At 46.4% G+C, this 20,122-nt stretch overlaps 1 protein-coding gene across 9 annotated transcripts in view; it reads left to right on the forward strand.

The window, feature by feature from the left end:
- PISD (phosphatidylserine decarboxylase) overlaps positions 1 to 20,122 on the forward strand; it is a 112,465-nt gene that overhangs the window by 48,051 nt on the left and 44,292 nt on the right. For 2 of the 9 annotated variants that reach the window (XM_063913075.1, XM_063913074.1), the window contains 2 exons: positions 2,069 to 2,234; positions 19,795 to 20,031. In XM_063913075.1, coding sequence (XP_063769145.1) covers positions 2,069 to 2,234; positions 19,795 to 20,031 — 403 coding nt within the window. Of the gene's footprint in view, positions 1 to 611; positions 927 to 1,222; positions 1,289 to 1,750; positions 1,786 to 2,068; positions 2,235 to 19,794; positions 20,032 to 20,122 lie in introns of those variants that run through there. The other 7 variants (XM_063913073.1, XM_063913078.1, XM_063913072.1 and 4 more) reach the window with 6 other exon arrangements.

Genomic DNA, 20,122 nt, shown 5'->3' on the forward strand with positions numbered 1-20,122 from the left:
CCAACCTCATCTGAATCGGACCCAATGCTTCCACTTGCCACTCATTACGTCTCTACATAGGCAGTCTTGTCAGTTTCTGTAGAATGTACTGCTCTCAGTTTGTGTACTATGTTTTCATTTATTGTAGTTGATTTCTTGTTTGTTGTTAATATTATTATTATAAATGATGATAAGGATGATGAAATCTGCTGCACAGAAATGTGTACATTTATGACTGAGATCTAGCTGTTTTGTAGTTACATGTTTGGCTTGTGTGTGCTGGGAGAAGTGTTATAGATTTGTCGTTTATGCTTCTAAGAGATCAATGATTTGGATAATTACAGAATGTACAGCATACTATATTACAGCTATGTACAGTAACCTTGCAATGGTCAGTTAAGTCTTGAAAGATTATGTATCCTATTAGAGAGGTGGCTCCGGTCTGGCAGTGTCTCTGGAAAATAGGTCTATATTAATTTAATTATTCAGTTGTACTAGCTTGCCTTTCCATCTGAATGGAATAGTTATTGATGCTGTACAGCAATCAGACCGATTAACCCTCAGCTGATGAGGAGGAGGAGGAGCAAAAGATAGCATCCTGCTTATTACAGAGACTTAATCTGTGTCGTCACCTGTGTCGTCACATCCTCCACCAGATCAGAGGCAGAAAAAGCACAGCGGCCTCAGCCCTGATGATGTGTCTGTCACAGAGGGGCCAGCTCACCCTGGACATACACTTGAGGAGATGGTGAGATGCCGGAAACCTGTAATCAACCCTCCACTCTCCAGATGTAACCTGCGCAAAGTGAAACTTAATGTCCGCAGAACACGAGCAGCAAGTGTTGTTAGCTCGGCCAGGGAGGATCCATCAGACCCCTCAGAACCAGCAAACCCCATCAATAGCTCTTCCAGCAGACGGGCACGCTTCAGGTACCCTCAGCTTGCAGGTCAGCCGAGACGGGGAAGGACAGGGAGAGTATACAGTGGCTAAGCTTTTGTTTGGCCTAATTAGTCAAAAGCTCCTTATGTATTCAGTGGTGTGAGGGGGAGGGAGAGAATGATGCTACTGTGTGGCCAGTCGGGCAGAAAAAGCAGCTGGCTCAGCATGTGCAGTGTGAATGAGGTACCGAGGCTGAGAGGAATGTGTCTCTGGAAGGGATGGATGGGGAAAGGGGCAGCAATGCACGGATTGGTCCGTGGCTGTCTGCAGTGAAGGGGGGGGAGTGAGAGGCGGCCCTGGTTTCTGGGTACCTCATATTCTGAATGCCGGCAATGAATAAGATCTTAAGCTGAGTATCTTTATGTTTCAGTAAGTCCGAGTCAGGTTCGTTGTTCTTCTGAGAGTACTCTTAATACAGATGCATACATATATACTTTTGCCTTATGTATGTGAAGAACTAGTGGTTCTCACTGGATCAGTATTGCTAAGGATGGTTGTATGCATTGTGTGAAAGTGTGTGCTTTCTAGCCAACATGTTAGAATGGGAATTGTCACAGCTTCCTTGTAGCTGCTTTACTGTTTGCGTTTGGCATCAGGAAGGGGATGCTCTGTAAAGCTTAGGTAATTTTCCTTGTATATGATAGTAGGCAGTCAGGGACAATTTGAGTTGTGTATTTGTATCATGTGACCTTGGCAGAAAACTTTAATAGTTCAATAGTGATTGAGCAATATTCAGATCCTTATAACATCCCCAGAACATTCAGTGCACAGTAGAGTGTGATATTTTATGGATGATGGTCAGAAGTTTGATGTAAGGCACATAAGGAATATAGAAGTAGATTGAAAATGATACTTTCTATGTTAAGGTTGGTGTTCTCTTTAGTTTTATTTTGTAGTTATAAATGATGCTTTATATGTCCTTGAAGTTACAGATGATTAACCACCCACTACAGTGTCTAAAATGTCCTTTACAGGGACTGGTGTGTGCAAAGGCCCTTAATCATGATATGTGTTATTGTATTGTGTACTGCAAATCTGTGGTGTAGGCTAGTATTCTGTTCAGTGTCTCTTATGTGCTTAGGCTGTATAGATGTCACAGATGAGGAAGGTCCTTGCAGGATCTCTTTACACTTGTGTCTGGTCCCACAGGTTGCAGTTCCCTCAGCTGGCTCTCAGACGGAGGTTGGGGCAGCTGACCTGCATGTCTAGGTCAGCCCTGAAACTGCGTTCCTGGCCTCTCACAATCCTTTATTACCTCTTACCATTTGCTGCACTTAGGCCCTTGGCCAGAGTGGGATGGAGGCCTTCCAGCAGGGTAAGTGTCCCCATACTTACTAATCACTTTGTAATTTTTCTTAGGATTGGGACTTGTTAGTCATGTTTTGTGTATTTAGCTACTCAGTGTGTGTGTGTGTGTGTGTGTATATATATATATATATATATATATATGTATATATATATATATATATATATATATATATATATATATATATATATATATATATATATATATATAATGGTAATACACGTGTGCAGTATATCCATTCCATAGCATGTCAGAACTAAATGCTACAATACACCTGCTTTTGTACACAGAAGCACTGTACATGCAGAGGGTCATACATGTTGATGGTTTCAGAAGTCATAGGAATAATTCACAATTAACTGTAACTGCTTATGCACACTTCATTATGTGACTATATACTATGATTAGGAAGCACTATCATAAGTCACGCTGTAATACTTGATTGGATTGTCCAATATCTTACTGGGCTGGATTACCCTTAATATTTGTCTGGTGTATTTATACAAATATTTAGTGAAACTTAAATAAATGATAGAATTATTGATGTCTGGTGCCATGAACAGTTGTACCTTGTAGGCGGATATAAGACACCACACTATCTCCTTATTAACTCTGTTCACTCAGACACAATTCTAATGAGATCTTATTGTTCTAATGAGATCTTACTAATGAGTTCTTGATATTCTATATCCTTGGGTCCTACCCTTTTTCTGTGATTCACTATATTGGAGCCTCAATACTGTATTGCCATAGGATGGTTACATCACTAGACTTGGGATCATCTGTAGTTTTCACTTTAGGATTTGTGCTGACCACTGAGAAGTGGACATTTTAATTGTGAATGTCAAAATTTTGGACGCATTGTTCCAGCTGTAGTGCCCCTTGCTCATGCTGCGCCGCACTGTAGTGCCCCTTGCTCATGCTGCGCCGCACAGTAGTGCCCCTTGCTCATGCTGCGCCGCACTGTAGTGCCCCTTGCTCATGCTGCGCCGCACAGTAGTGCCCCTTGCTCATGCTGCGCCGCACAGTAGTGCCCCTTGCTCATGCTGCGCCGCACAGTAGTGCCCCTTGCTCATGCTGCGCCGCACAGTAGTGCCCCTTGCTCACATGAGAATATATTTTGTTGGACATGTAATTCATAATATGTAATGAAATGAACACTGAATTCAGGTCTTTATAGCCAATGGATCCAATGGAAACAGTAGTCCTACCATATTCAAAGGAGGAATTTAATAAGGACAGTAGTACATCCAAATAAATGTAAATATAATAATTGATACCAGTTGTCACAGAATATGCAATGATGAAAGGAAATGCCTGTACCAGTATATATTGAAATGCCCAGGGTCAGCTGGGTGTGGTATGGAAGGTCGACAGTAACTAGGTCGACAGGGTCTTTAGGTCGACATGTTCTAGGTAGACAGATCAAAAGGTCGACATGATTTTTTAAATATTATTTTGGTGTCGTTTTCTTCGTAGAGTGACCGGGAACCCCAATTAGTGCACCGCTTCGCTCGCCATGCTTCGGGCAAGGTGCCTTCGCTCCGCTACCGCTTCGCTCGGCACAGATTACCGTTCCAATCGTAGTCCACGTGGATTGTTAATTAAGAAAAGGTTCAAAAAAAGAAAAAAATTGTGAAAAACTCATGTTGGCCTGTCGACCTAGAACATGTCGACCTAAAGACCCTGTCGACCTAGTTACTGTCGACCAATAGTGGTCGACCTAGACATTGTCGACCTAGTTACTGTCGACTTAGAGACCGGATCCCGGGTCAGTTATACCCCTTTCAGACTAGCAAAAATTTCCCGGGTTATTGCACGTAAACGTGCATCAACCAGAGATTTTGCTTAGTCTGAAAGGGTCCTAAAGCAATATCCTGGGTCGAGCGTCCTGGCATTTCATCCCAGGTCATGTGTTGAAGCCGGAATCGACCCGGGATGCATGCAGTGTGAACGGGTAAGCCGGGTCAAGGCGACCCAGCACCTGTTTCTTGCACAGGAGGCGGTAGTACTTGGAGATTATCATCTCCAAGCGCAGCCTCCTGTGTCATTGGGGCCACAAGTCTGAAAGGGGTCTCAAGCCTCGTCGCACCTGGGAGGTTCCTGTGTACACATTCCCGGGTGTGTTCCTGGTTAGTAAGTCTGAAAGGGATATGAGCAAAATGCTCTACAGTTTTTGACCGCTCAAGAAGAGTTGGTTTTTAGATGGTCCTATTAGAAAGTAACAAAACTTCCACCAGTGGCCTACTGTGAGGCTCTTGTACACCTGACACATTCTGTCACAGTTGTCCTGCTACTTCCTTGCTATCACTTAGCACCGTTCCTCCATTGTTGTAACTGTGGGTACATGTTCTTGTGTTCCTGGGTAATCATGCCTATATACATCCAAGTAACAGGTGCAAATATTCTTCTTTCATTTTTGCTTTAGCCTGTGGCAACGAATTTACCAAATAGTGGTCAGTATCAGAATATGCAAAGTTGATGCAGATACAAATGCTTCAGCATGACATGCTTTTTTTGTGTGTGTGCACCTCTCTCTCTCTGTATATGTTTGTATATATGTGTGTGTGTGTGTGTGTGTGTGTGTATATATATATATATATATATATAGTAAACTTAGCCAATAATTGTGCATTTAATATTGACCAAATGCCATTTTAAGTTTTCACAACATTTTATTGGACCATTGGTGCATACAACTATAATTGCACCAGGGAGTTAGCACACTTCTCTGCAATGTTCTCTATTGCTTGGAACATACATTTCTGATTGACCACATTTTATTTTATCACTGCCATCCTCAAACCTGAAGATATTTTGATAAGGAAGAGGTGAAAATCAAACTTAATATGGTACCTCATTGGCCAAACACTTTTAGTAGTCTCTAAGTGCGTATGTAAAAATGAATTGATCAGTGTTGAGCTGCCCTGTAAAAGCAAATGATAACCTGCTCACTGCACATCAGAATCACATTTTAGGACCGTAACATGGTGAGATGTCAGGGTGATACAGTGCAAAATGCTGAGAATGTGACATCACTGGCCATGCCTCCTTGTAGTAATGTATCCACAACACCCATAGAGTGGGAATAGATCCTATGGCAAGCGCAGCGAACCACGGAGCCCGCAAGGGGACTCTTATGGTGTGTACACACGGTGAGATTTTTTTTCTTACGATTTTGACTATATAGTCAAAATCGCAAGAAAAGTTAGTGCAGATTGCAAGGTGAAAGTTACCTTGCGATCCCGATTCGATGCCGATGCATGGTCCCGCGCGGTCGGCATTGCAAGAATAGACTGTGCAGGCAAGTCAATTTTGACTATCTCTATAGAAGAGATAGTCAAAATTGACACTTAGCCAAAATCGCAGGTAGTCAGTATCGCAAGCACACTCATTATGTGCTTGAGATAATGACTGTGCCGACCTAGCCCCTGTTGCATAGTGAAAATCGGGCATAGCCCGAATCTCACCATGTGTATGGGCCATTAGCGCGCACCCTGCTGCCGGCATTCTGGCGCATGGGATGCTACTGTCGGGATATTGACAGCCGGCATCCCGTCCGCCGGCATATTGTATGTATTCTGTTAGAGTACCCTGTGCCTAGCATGGCAAGCTGCTGCATAGGAGTGAATTAGAACGCAGTAAATATACTTAAGATAGACTTACATTTTGCATTCTAGTTATTTCATGCATTTTATTTAGCTCTGTAATACACAACAATTGCTATATATTTTAAATGCTGACTTTTTTTTGTTATAGAAACTGTAGGCCTAATGCAAAGATGAAAGTGAATTGGGCATACACTGCCCAAAAGTAGCGTGTGTATGTGTAGTAAAAAAAAAAGAAAAGAAAAAGAAATTCCATTGGTCACAGTACCGGCACCGGGATCCTGCCCCCTCACAATCCCGACAGTTGGCACGCCGACTAACAGGGACTATTCCCACTCATGGGTGTCCATAGCAAACGTCAATTGTATACTGCAAGTAATGTTTACCTCAAAAATGTTGCTGCCAATTAAATATGCTCCTTTCATGTTAAAACATGTGGCGTTCCCTTGATTAAGTTATTGAACTACAGTATGTAATAGGTGGTATTGAGCTTCCAGATGTCTCTTGAAACATTTATATAGGCTTCACTAAAATACTATATACAGGTACGTGCAATTAGGGAAAACACGTTTACGTAATAACACAATAAACATAGGGGTAAATTTACTGAGATGGGAGTTCTATTTAAGATGAGATGTTGCCCATAGCAACCAATCAGATTCTACTTCTCATTTATCTAGCACCTTCTAGAAGATAATACCTGGAATTTGATTGGTTGCTATGGGCAACATCCCATCTTAAATAGAACTCCAATCTTAGTAAATTTACCCCATAGATGCAATGGTATCCTGAAGTAAAATGCAGATTATAAAAACAATTCTGTGGGCTATGTCTTCTCGTGTGATAAGTGTTTTTTATTTTATTGTTTGCAAACATTTATATATTGGTCTGAAAAGCAGCTGACAAACAAAAACCAATACTATTACAATATTTTTCTGTTATAAAAGGGAACCAAAATAGCACAAAGAAAGGGATAAGAGATTCAGTTATGGAGGGTTAGAAACGGAGTCTGTGATGGATGATTGGTGGATTTCCATGTTACAGGGAAAACCGCCATTGCTTCATTATTGAATATCTAGAGCATGTGTCTCTCGCTTCCCGGGATGATGCTCCGTTAATTCCACTAATGTAGTGTTTCATCTAGGTACACATTTCCTATCTGGGAGTGATGCATTTACCCCAAAATAGGGAGAGTTATCAAGCAGTGATAAGAGTGAAGATGTGAGCCAGTGGAGAAGTTGTCCATTGCAACCAATCGGCATTGAAGTAACATTTATAATTTGCATACTATAAAATTATATATAGCAACTGATGGGTTGCCATGGGCAACTTCTCCACTCTTATCACTGCTTCATACATTTACCCCATAGTCTGCTATGACTGAGATTCCCACTCTACCTGTCAGCTGGCCGACACAGAGGTTTCACCAAGCACCGATTCATGAGGCTACGTGTTGTGCTTTTTAGGGCGCCCACTGCTTAAGGCGGGTCTGCTCCATAATCTTTAGGTCAATGGCTTAATGGCTAAAATGTTTGGTAAATGTAAACCCATTATAGTAGAGAAATTTTATGCTTGAAAGGGTTTCTTCCCACCCCACATGGAGTAGTAAGTACAGTATTTGGGTGGGGTTGTTTTTTTGTTTTTAAATTAATGTTTATGGATTTCTTAAATTTTACTGAGTGAAGTCAAAGTGCCTATTTGTTTTATCCAAAACATTTTTTTATTGAAGCAACATACACAATACATACAACCCAGTAACAAATAGAGCTACAGTGAAATACCGACTCCGGAATCCCAACAGCAAAGAAAATGCCGGCAGTTGAAATCCCAACCGCCAGTGCTCGAGGTGGGCATTCCGGCTTCGGTATTTCGACCGCCTGGATCCCGACAGTCGGGATTTCATGCCGAATCCATTTAGGATAAGGAATCTCTGCATTGGAAATAAAGAAGGCTAGTGAAAAGCCTTTATAACAGTTCAGGGCACCAGCCATCATTACTATGCAAGATACATAAAATGTTTAGGCCAGAGGTTCCCAAACACTGTCCTCAAGGCACCCCAACAGTCCAGAATTTAGGTATATCCATGGCTCAGCACAGATGGTTAAATCAAATTGACTGAGGTGCTAATTAAGTCACCTGTGGCCAAGCATGGATACATTTAAAACCTGGACTGTTGGGGAGCCTTGAGGACTGCGTTTGGGAAACTCTGGTTTAGGCAATATCTGATATTGCCTATGACTGATAGTGTGATTCCCACCCTAATACTGAATGCCTCATGATTACTCTCTTCCCCTCAGCAACCTATTTTAACTAGTATTTCTCCTTCGTCCTAGAGGATGCTGGGGACTCCGTAAGGACCATGGGGATAGACGGGCTCCGCAGGAGACATGGGCACTTTAAGAAAGAATTTAGTTCCTGGTGTGCACTGGCTCCTCCCTCTATGCCCCTCCTCCAGACCTCAGTTTGATACTGTGCCCAGACGAGCTGGGTGTTTTTCAGTGAGCTCTCCTGAGTTTGCTGGGAGAAAGTATTTTGTTAGGTTTTTTATTTTCAGGGAGCTCTGCTGGCAACAGACTCCCTGCTTCGAGGGACTGAGGGGAGAGAAGCAGCCCTACTCTCTGAAGCTAGGTCCTGCTTCTTAGGCTACTGGACACCATTAGCTCCAGAGGGATTGGTACGCAGGATCTCACCCTCGCCGTCCGTCCCAGAGCCGCGCCGCCGTCCCCCTCGCAGAGCCGGAAGATAGAAGCCGGGTGAGTATGAGAAGAAAAGAAGACTACACAGGCGGCAGAAGACTTCATGATCTTCACTAGAGGTAACGCACAGCACTGCAGCTGTGCGCCATTGCTCCACACACCTCACATACTCCGGTCACTGTAAGGGTGCATGGGGGGGGGGGGGGGGCGCCCTGGGCAGCATTTGGGACCTCATGTTGGCAAAAAGTACACATATATACAGCTGGGCACTGTATATATGTATGAGCCCCCGCCAAAATTACTGTATAAGCGGGACAGAAGCCCGCCGTCGAGGGGGCGGGGCTTTTCCCTCAGCACTCACCAGCGCTATTTTTTCTCCACCGCACCGCTGAGAGGAGGCTCCCCGGACTCTCCCCTGCTGATACACGGTAGAAGAGGGTTGAAAAGAGAGGGGGGGCACATAATTAGGCGCAAAAACTATACATACAGCAGCTATCTGGGTTAACATTAGGTTACTGTGTTATTCCTGGGATATTATAGCGCTGGGGTGTGTGCTGGCATACTCTCTCTCTGTCTCTCCAAAGGGCCTGGTGGGGGAACTGTCTTCAGAAAGGACATTCCCTGTGTGTGTGGGGTGTCGGTACGCTTGTGTCGACATGTCTGATGAGGAAGGCTATGTGGGAGAGGAGCGGGAGCAAATGAATGTGGTGTCTCCGCCGACGGCGCCGACACCTGATTGGATGGATATGTGGAAGGTTTTAAATGATAATGTTAATTCCTTGCATAAAAGATTTGACAAGGCTGATGCATTGGGACAGTCAGGGTCTCAACCCATGTCTGTCCCTATGTCGCAGGGACCGTCAGGGTCTCATAAGCGCCCACTATCCCAAATTGTTGACACAGATACCGACATGGATTCTGACTCCAGTGTCGATTACGATGATGCAAAGTTACAGCCAAAATTGGCTAAATCCCTTCGATATATGATTATAGCAATAAAGGATGTTTTGCACATCACAATGGAAACCCCTGTCCCTGACACGAGGGTGTATATGTATAAGGGAAAGAAGCCTGAGGTAACACTTCCCCCCTCACACGAACTGAATGAGTTATGTGAAAAAGCTTGGGAATCTCCAGATAAAAAAATGCAGATTTCCAAACGGATTCTTATGGCGTATCCTTTCCCGCCAACGGATAGGCTACGATGGGAATCCTCCACTAGGGTGGACAAAGCTTTAACACGCTTATCCAAAAAGGTAGCCCTGCCGTCCCAGGATACGACTACCCTCAAAGATGCTGCTGATCGCAAACAGGAGGTTACCCTGAAGTCCATTTATACACATTCGGGTACCTTACTAAGACCGGCAATCGCGTCGGCCTGGGTGTGTAGTGCTGTAGCGGCATGGATACCTTATCTGAGGAATTGGATACCCTAGATAAGGATACTGTATTATTGACCCTGGGGCATATTAAAGACCCTGTCCTATATATGAGAGATGCTCAAAGAGACATTAGTCTACTGGGTTCTAGAATTAACGCCATCTCGATTTCTGCCAGAAGGGTCCTGTGGACTCTGCAATGGACAGGTGATGCCGACTCAAAAAGGCATATGGAGGTTTTACCTTACAGGGGTGAGGAATTGTTCGGGGAAGGTCTCTCGGACCTGGTCTCCACAGCTACAGCTGGAAAGTCAAATTTTTTGCCTTATGTTCCCTCACAGCCTAAGAGAGCACCGCATTATCAAATGCAGTCCTTTCGTTCACAAAGTAACAAGAAAGTCCGAGGTGCGTCCTTTCTTGCCAGAGGTAGGGGCAGAGGAAAGAAGCTGCACAACGCAGCTAGTTCCCAGAAACAGAAGTCCTCCCCGGCCTCTGCAAAATCCACCGCATGACGCTGGGGCTCCACTGGCGGAGTCGGGCCCGGTGGGGGCACGTCTTCGGAATTTCAGCCACATGTGGGTTCACTCCCAGGTGGATCCTTGGGCAATAGAAATTGTGTCTCAGGGTTACAAGCTGGAATTCGAAGAGGTGCCTCCTCGCCAGTATTTCAAATCTGCCCTACCATTTTCCCCCCAAGAGAGGGAGATAGTGTTAAACGCAATACAAAAATCGTATCTTCAGCAGGTGGTGGTCAAGGTTTCCCTCCTTCAACAGGGAAGGGGTTATTATTCGACCATGTTTGTAGTCCCGAAACCGGACTGTTCGGTCAGACCCATATTGAATTTAAAATCTCTGAACCTATACTTGAAAAGGTTCAAGTTCAAGATGGAATCGCTAAGAGCGGTCATCGCAAGCCTGGAAGGGGGGGATTTTATGGTGTCACTGGACATAAAGGATGCGTACCTTCATGTCCCCATTTATCCACCTCATCAGGCGTACCTAAGATTTGCGGTACAGGATTGTCATTACCAATTTCAGACGTTGCCGTTTGGTCTCTCAACGGCCCCGAGGATTTTCACCAAGGTAATGGCGGAAATGATGGTGCTCCTGAGGAAGCAGGGTGTCACAATTATCCCATACTTGGACGATCTCCTCATAAAAGCGAGATCAAGAGAGCAGTTGCTGAACAGCGTATCTCTTTCACTGAAAGTGTTACAGCAGCACGGCTGGATTCTCAATATTCCAAAGTCGCAGTTTTGTTCCTACGACTCGTCTGCCCTTCTTGGGCATGATTCTGGACACGGACACGGACCAGAAGAGGGTTTATCTCCCGAGAAGGCCCAGGAACTCATGACTCTGGTCAAGAACCTATTGAAACCAAAACGGGTGTCAGTGCATCATTGCACTCGAGTCCTGGGAAAGATGGTGGCGTCATACGAGGCCATTCCCTTCGGCAGGTTCCATGCGAGGACTTTCCAATGGGACCTACTGGACAAGTGGTCTGGGTCACATCTTCAGATGCATCGGTTGATCACCCTGTCCCCCAGGGCCAGGGTGTCACTCCTGTGGTGGCTGCAGAGTGCTCACCTTCTCGAGGGCCGCAGATTCGGCATTCAGGATTGGATCCTGGTGACCACGGACGCAAGCCTCCGAGGTTGGGGAGCAGTCACACACGGAAGACATTTCCAGGGTCTTTGGTCAAGTCAAGAGACTTGTCTTCACATCAACATCCTGGAGCTAAGGGCCATATACAACGCCCTACGTCAAGCGGAGACTTTACTTCGTGACCAACCAGTTCTGATCCAGTCAGACAACGTCACCGCAGTAGCTCATGTAAACCGCCAAGGCGGCACAAGGAGCAGAGTGGCAATGGCAGAAGCCACCAGAATTCTTCGCTGGGCGGAGAATCATGTAAGCACACTGTCAGCAGTGTTCATTGCGGGAGTGGACAACTGGGAAGCAGACTTCCTCAGCAGACACGACCTACACCCGGGAGAGTGGGGGCTTCATCCAGAAGTCTTCGCACAGATTGTGAGTCGGTGGGAACGGCCACAGATAGACATGATGGCGTCCCGCCTCAACAAAAAGCTACAGAGGTATTGCGCCAAGTCAAGAGACCCTCAGGCAGTAGCGGTAGACACCCTAGTGACACCGTGGCTGTTCCTGTCAGTCTGTGTTTCCTCCTCTTCCTCTCATACCAAAGGTATTGAGGATAATAAGAAGATGAGGAGTGAGAACAATCCTCATTGTTCCAGATTGGCCAAGACGGACCTGGTATCCAGATCTGCAGGAAATGCTCACAGAAGATCCGTGGCCTCTTCCTCTAAGACAGGACCTGTTGCAACAGGGACCCTGTCTGTTCCAAGACTTACCGCGGCTGCGTTTGACGGCATGGCGGTTGAACGCCGGATCGTAGCAGAAAAAGGCATTCCGGTTGAGGTTATCCCTACGCTGATAAAGGCTAGGAAGGAAGTAACAGCAAAACATTATCACCGTATATGGCGAAAATATGTTTCTTGGTGTAAGACCAGGAATGCTCCTACGGAAGAATTCCATCTGGGCCGTTTCCTTTACTTCCTACAAACTGGAGTGAATTTGGGCCTTAAATTAGGTTCCATTAAGGTCCAGATTTCGGCCCCATCTATTTTCTTTCAAAAAGAATTGGCTTCTCTCCCAGAAGTTCAGACTTTTGTAAAGGGAGTGCTGCATATTCAGCCTCCTTTTGTGCCTCCGGTGGCACCTTGGGATCTTAACGTGGTGTTAAGTTTCCTAAAGTCACACTGGTTTGAACCACTTAAAACGGTGGAGTTGAAATATCTCACGTGGAAGGTGGTAATGTTATTAGCCTTGGCTTCGGCTAGGCGAGTGTCTGAATTAGCGGCTTTGTCACATAAAAGCCCTTATTTGGTCTTCCATATGGATAGAGCAGAATTGCGGACCCGTTCGCAATTTCTGCCAAAAGTGGTATCATCTTTTCATATGAACCAACCTATTGTGGTGCCTGTGGCTACACGTGACTTGGAGGATTCCGAGTTACTTGATGTGGTCAGAGCTTTGAAAATTTACGTGGCCAGAACGGCTAGAGTCAGGAAAACTGAAGCGCTGTTGGTCCTGTATGCATCCAACAAGATTGGTGCCCCTGCTTCAAAGTAAACTATTGTTTGCTGGATTTGTAACACGATTCAGCAAGCGCATTCTACGGCTGGTTTGCCGTTACCAAAATCGGTCAAGGCCCATTCCACTAGGAAGGTGGGCTCTTCTTGGGCGGCTGCCCGGGGGGTCTCTGCACTACAGCTGTGTCGATCTGCTACTTGGTCGGGTTCAAACACTTTTGCAAAATTCTATAAGTTTGATACCCTGGCTGAGGAGGACCTCATGTTTGCTCAATCGGTGCTGCAGAGTCATCCGCACTCTCCCGCCCGTTTGGGAGCTTTGGTATAATCCCCATAGTCCTTACGGAGTCCCCAGCATCCTCTAGGACGTTAGAGAAAATAAGATTTTACTTACCGGTAAATCTATTTCTCGTAGTCCGTAGAGGATGCTGGGCGCCCGTCCCAAGTGCGGACTTCTTCTGCAATACTTGTATATAGTTATTGCTTCAATAAGGGTTATGTTATAGTTGCATCGGTCTTGAACTGATGATATGTTGTTTTCATACTGTTAACTGGGTAGTTATCACAAGTTATACGGTGTGATTGGTGTGGCTGGTATGAATCTTGCCCTTGGATTAACAAAATCCTTTCCTCGTACTGTCCATCTCCTCTGGGCACAGTTTCTCTAACTGAGGTCTGGAGGAGGGGCATAGAGGGAGGAGCCAGTGCACACCAGGAACTAAATTCTTTCTTAAAGTGCCCATGTCTCCTGCGGAGCCCATCTATCCCCATGGTCCTTACGGAGTCCCCAGCATCCTCTACGGACTACGAGAAATAGATTTACCGGTAAGTAAAATAAGATTTTACTCACCGGTAAATCTATTTCTCGTAGTCCGTAGTGGATGCTGGGAACTCCGTAAGGACCATGGGGGATAGACGGGCTCCGCAGGAGACTGGGCACTCTAAAAGAAAGATTAGGTACTATCTATCTGGTGTGCACTGGCTCCTCCCACTATGACCCTCCTCCAGACCTCAGTTAGGATACTGTGCCCGGAAGAGCTGACACAATAAGGAAGGATTTTGAATCCCGGGTAAGACTCATACCAGCCACACCAATCACACCGTATAACTCGTGATACTATACCCAGTTAACAGTATGAAATATAACTGAGCCTCTCAACAGATGGCTCAACAATAACCCTTAGTTAGGCAAATACTATATACAAGTATTGCAGACAATCCGCACTTGGGATGGGCGCCCAGCATCCACTACGGACTACGAGAAATAGATTTACCGGTGAGTAAAATCTTATTTTCTCTGACGTCCTAGTGGATGCTGGGAACTCCGTAAGGACCATGGGGATTATACCAAAGCTCCCAAACGGGCGGGAGAGTGCGGATGACTCTGCAGCACCGAATGAGAGAACTCAAGGTCCTCCTCAGCCAGGGTATCAAATTTGTAGAATTTAGCAAACGTGTTTGCCCCTGACCAAGTTGCAGCTCGGCAAAGTTGTAAAGCCGAGACCCCTCGGGCAGCCGCCCAAGATGAGCCCACTTTCCTCGTGGAATGAGCTTTTACTGATTTAGGATGCGGCAATCCAGCTGCAGAATGCTCCAGCTGAATTGTGCTACAAATTCAGCGAGCAATAGTCTGCTTAGAAGCAGGAGCACCTATTTTGTTGGGTGCCTACAGGATACAAAACGAGTCAGTTTTCCTGACTCCAGCCGTCCTGGAAATATAAATTTTTAAGGCCCTGACTACGTCCAGTAACTTGGAATCTTCCAAGTCCCTAGTAGCCGCAGGCACTACAATAGGTTGGTTCAAGTGAAAAGCTGATACCACCTTAGGGAGAAACTGGGGACGAGTCCTCAATTCTGCCCTATCCATATGGAAAATCAGATAAGGGCTTTTACATGACAAAGCCGCCAATTCTGACACACACCTGGCCGAAGCCAAGGCCAATAACGTGATCACTTTTCACGTGAGATATTTCAAATCTACAGTTTTAAGTGGCTCAAACCAATGTGATTTTAAGAAACTCAACACCACGTTGAGATCCCAAGGTGCCACAGGAGGCACCAAAAGGGGGCTGAATATGTAGCACTCCCTTTACAAATGTCTGAACTCCAGGCAGTGAAGCCAGTTCTTTCTGGAAGAAAATCGACAGAGCCGAAATCTGGACCTTAATGGAACCCAAGTTTAGGCCCATAGTCACTCCTGACTGTAGGAAGTGCAGAAAACGACCCAGCTGAAATTCCTCTGTTGGGGCCTTCCTGGCCTCACACCACGCAACATATTTTCGCCAAATACGGTGATAATGGTTTGCGGTTACTTCTTTCCTGGCTTTTATCAGCGTAGGAATGACTTCCTCCGGAATGCCCTTTTCCTTTAGGATCCGGAATTCAACCGCCATGCCGTCAAACGCAGCCGCGGTAAGTCTTGGAACAGACAGGGCCCCTGCTGTAGCAGATCCTGTCTGAGCAGTAGAGGCCATGGGTCCTCTGATATCATTTCTTGAAGTTCTGGGTACCAAGCTCTTCTTGGCCCATCCGGAACCACGAGTATCGTTCTTACTCCTCGTTTTCTTATTATTCTCAGTACCTTTGGTATGAGAGGCAGAGGAAGGGAATACATAAACCGACTGGTACACCCACGGTGTCACTAGAGCGTCCACAGCTATTGCCTGAGGGTCCCTTGACCTGGCGCAATATCTAGTTTTTTTGTTTAGACGGGACGCCATCATGTCCACCTGTGGCCTTTCCCAACGGTTTACCAACAGTTGGAAGACTTCTGGATGAAGTCCCCACTCTCCCGGGTGTAGGTCGTGTCTGCTGAGGAAGTCTGCTTCCCAGTTGTCCACTCCCGGAATGAACACTGCTGACAGTGCTAAGACCTGATTTTCCGCCCATCGGAGAATCCTTGTGGCTTTTGCCATCGCCATCCTACTTCTTGTGCCACCCTGTCGGTTTACAAGGGCGACTGCCGTGATGTTGTCTGATTGGATCAGTACCGGCTGGTTTTGAAGCAGAGGCCTTGCCAGACTTAGGGCATTGTAAATGGCCCTCAGTTCCAGAATATTTATGTGTAGGGACGACTCCTGACTTGACCAAAGTCCTTGGAAATTTCTTCCCTGTGTGACTGCCCCCCAGCCTCGAAGGCTGGCATCCGTGGTTACCAGGACCCAGTCCTGTATGCCGAATCTGCGGCCCTCTTGAAGATGAGCACTCTGCAGCCACCACAGTAGAGATACCTTGGTCCTTGGAGACAGGGTTATCAGCCGATGCATCTGAAGATGCGATCCCGACCACTTGTCCAAGAGGTCCCACTGAAAGGTTCTTGCATGGAACCTGCCGAATGGAATTTTGCTTCGTAAGAAGCTACCATTTTCCCCAGGACTCGTGTGCAGTGATGCACCGATACCTGTTTTGGTTTCAGGAGGTCTCTGACTAGAGATGACAGCTCCTTGGCTTTCTCCTGCGGGAGAAACACTTTTTTTCTGTTCTGTGTCCAGAACCATCCCCAGGAACAGTAGGCGTGTGGTAGGAACCAGCTGTGACTTTGGAATGTATAGAATCCATCCGTGCTGTTGTAGCACTTCCCGAGTTAGTGCTACTCCGGCCAACAACTGCTCCTTGGACCTCGCCTTTATAAGGAGATCGTCCAAGTACGGGATAATTAAAACTCCCTTTTTTTCGAAGGAGTATCATCATTTCTGCCATTACCTTGGTAAAGACCCTCGGTGCCGTGGACAGTCCAAACGGCAGTGTTTGGAATTGGTAATGGCAATCCTGTACCACAAATCTGAGGTACTCCTGGTGAGGATGGTAAATGGGGACATGTAGGCAAGCATCCTTGATGTCCAGGGATACCATGTAATCCCCCTCCTCCAGGCTTGCAATAACCGCCCTGAGCGATTCCATCTTGAACTTGAATTTTTTTATGTATGTGTTCAAGGATTTCAAATCTAAAATGGGTCTCACCGAACTGTCCGGTTTTGGTACCACAAACAGTGTGGAATAGTAACCCCGTCCTTGTTGAAGTAGGGGCACCTTGACTATCACCTGCTGGGAATACAGCTTGTGAATTGCCTCTAGCACAGCCTCCCTGCCTGAGGGAGTTGTCGGCAAGGCAGATTTGAGGAAACGGCGGGGGGGAGACGCCTCGAATTCCAGCTTGTACCCCTGAGATACTACTTGAAGGATCCAGGGATCCACCTGTGAGCGATCCCACTGATCGCTGAAATTTTTGAGGCGGCCCCCCACCGTACCTGGCTACGCCTGTGGAGCCCCTGCGTCATGCGGTGGACTCAGAGGAAGCGGGGGAAGAATTTTGATTCTGGGAACTGGCTGACTGGTGCAGCTTTTTCCCTCTTCCCTCGTCTGTGCAGAAAGGAAGCGCCTTTGACCCGCTTGCTTTTCTGAAGCCGAAAGGACTGTACCTGATAATACAGTGCTTTCTTAGGCTGTGAGGAAACCTGAGGTAAAAAATTTTTCTTCCCAGCTGTTGCTGTGGATACGAGGTCCCAGAGACCATCCCCAAACAATTCCTCACCCTTATAAGGCTCTATGTGCCTTTTGAAAGTCAGCATCACCTGTCCAGTGTCGGGTCTCTAATACCCTCCTGACAGAATGGACATTGCATTAATTCTGGATGCCAACCGGCAAATTATCCCCCTGTGGATCCCTCATATATAAGACGACGTCTTATGTTCGCAAAATAGTATCCCTGTTTGACAGGGTTACAGACCACGCTGCAGCAGCACTATCTGCAGGTCTCAGTTTAGTACCTGAGTGTGTAAATACAGACTTCAGGATAGCCTCCTGCTTTTTATCAGCAGGTACCTTCAAAGTGGCCGTATCCTAAGACGGCAGTGCCACCTTTTTTGACAAACGTGTGAGCGCCTTATCCACCCTAGGGGATATCTCCCAGCGTAACTTATCCTCTGGCGGGAAAGGGTACGCCATCAGTAACTTTTTAGAAATTACCAGTTTCTTATCGGGGGAACCCATGCTTTTTCACACTTCATTCACTCATTTGATGGGGGAACAAAACACTGCCTGCTTTTTCTCCCCAAACATAAAACCCTTTTTTAGTGGTACTTGGGTTAATGTCAGAAATGTGTAACACATTTTTTTATTGCCGGGATCATGTAACGGATGTTCCTAGTGGATTGTGTATATGTCTCAACCTCGTCGACACTGGAGTCAGACTCCGTGTCGACGTCTGTGTCTGCCATCTGAGGGAGCGGGCGTTTTTGAGCCCCTGATGGCCTTTGAGACGCCTGGGCAGGCGCGGGCTGAGAAGCCGGCTGTCCCATAGCTGTTACGTCATCCAGCCTTTTATGTAAGGAGTTGACACTGTCGGTTTATACCTTCCACCTATCCATCCACTCTGGTGTCGGCCCCACAGGGGGCGACATCACATTTATCGGCATCTGCTCTGCCATCACATAAGCCTCATCAAACGTGTCGACACAGCCGTACCGACACACCGCGCACACACAGGGAATGCTCTGACTGAGGACAGGACCCCACACAGCCCTTTGGGGAGACAGAGAGAGAGAGTATGCCAGCACACACCAGAGCGCTATATGATTTAGGGATTAACACTATATTGAGTGAATTTTTCCCAATAGCTGCTTGTATATACAATATTGCGCCTAAATTTAGTGCCCCCCCTCTCTTTTTAACCCTTTGAGCCTGCAAACTACAGGGGAGAGCCTGGGGAGCTGTCTTCCAGCTGCACTGTGAAGAGAAAATGGCGCCAGTGTGCTGAGGGAGATAGCTCCGCCCCTTTTTCGCGGACTTTTCTCCCGCTTTTTTATGGATTCTGGCAGGGGTATTTATCACATATATAGCCTCTGGGGCTATATATTGTGATATATTTGCCAGCCAAGGTGTTTTTATTGCTGCTCAGGGCGCCCCCCCCCCAGCGCCCTGCACCCTCAGTGACCGGAGTGTGAGGTGTGTATGAGGAGCAATGGCGCACAGCTGCAGTGCTGTGCGCTACCTTGGTGAAGACTGATGTCTTCTGCCGCCGATTTTCCGGACCTCTTCTTGCTTCTGGCTCTGTAAGGGGGACGGCGGCGCAGCTCCGGGAACGAACACCAAGGCCAGTTCCATGCGGTCGATCCCTTTGGAGCTAATGGTGTCCAGTAGCCTAAGAAGCCCAAGCTAGCTGCAAGCAGGTAGGTTCGCTTCTTCTCCCCTTAGTCCCTCGATGCAGTGAGCCTGTTGCCAGCAGGTCTCACTGTAAAATAAAAAACCTAAAATAAACTTTCTTTCTAGGAGCTCAGGAGAGCCCCTAGTGTGCATCCAGCTCGGCCGGGCACAGAAATCTAACTGAGGTCTGGAGGAGGGTCATAGTGGGAGGAGCCAGTGCACACCAGATAGTACCTAATCTTTCTTTTAGAGTGCCCAGTCTCCTGCGGAGCCCGTCTATCCCCCATGGTCCTTACGGAGTTCCCAGCATCCACTAGGACGTCAGAGAAAATCTTATTCTGTAGAACGGTCATCATTCTGTTATACATATTAATACATTTGTAATTTATATTTTGTCCCAAGTTATTGCTTTGGTTTCCGGCTACATGTGTGCATTAATGAGAATTTGTCTTCATTATATGTGCTCACTCGTATACAATGCCATATTGGCATGAAGCAGCATTAGGGACACCATATCATGCATGACCTCTATATGCCAATAAATAACTAGAAGAGATTTACTTTTCTGTACAATTCTTTTGTTTGGTGTTTTATAATGGTGTTAGTTTATCCAGCACTTCCTCTGCTTTTAGGTTGCCATCTACAAGTCTGTGCCAACCAGGCTGCTTTCACGGGCTTGGGGACGCTTAAATCAGGTGGAGCTACCAACATGGCTGAGGAAACCTGTGTACAGTCTGTATATCTGGACTTTTGGTGTGAATATGAAGGAGGCTGCAGTAGAAGATCTGCACCAGTACAGAAACCTCAGCGAGTTCTTCCGCAGGAAACTGAAGCCACAGGCACGGCCGGTGTGCGACTCTCATTGCGTGGTACGTGGAAGATGGGTTGGCTATGTGTAGGGCTAGGTTATTAGCTGATTCAAAGCTTGGTCATGCAAAGTATTTCTTCCACAAATCATGC

Source organism: Pseudophryne corroboree, chromosome 1 (genome assembly GCF_028390025.1).
Source record: "Pseudophryne corroboree isolate aPseCor3 chromosome 1, aPseCor3.hap2, whole genome shotgun sequence".
NCBI classification, from domain to species: Eukaryota; Metazoa; Chordata; class Amphibia; order Anura; family Myobatrachidae; genus Pseudophryne; species Pseudophryne corroboree.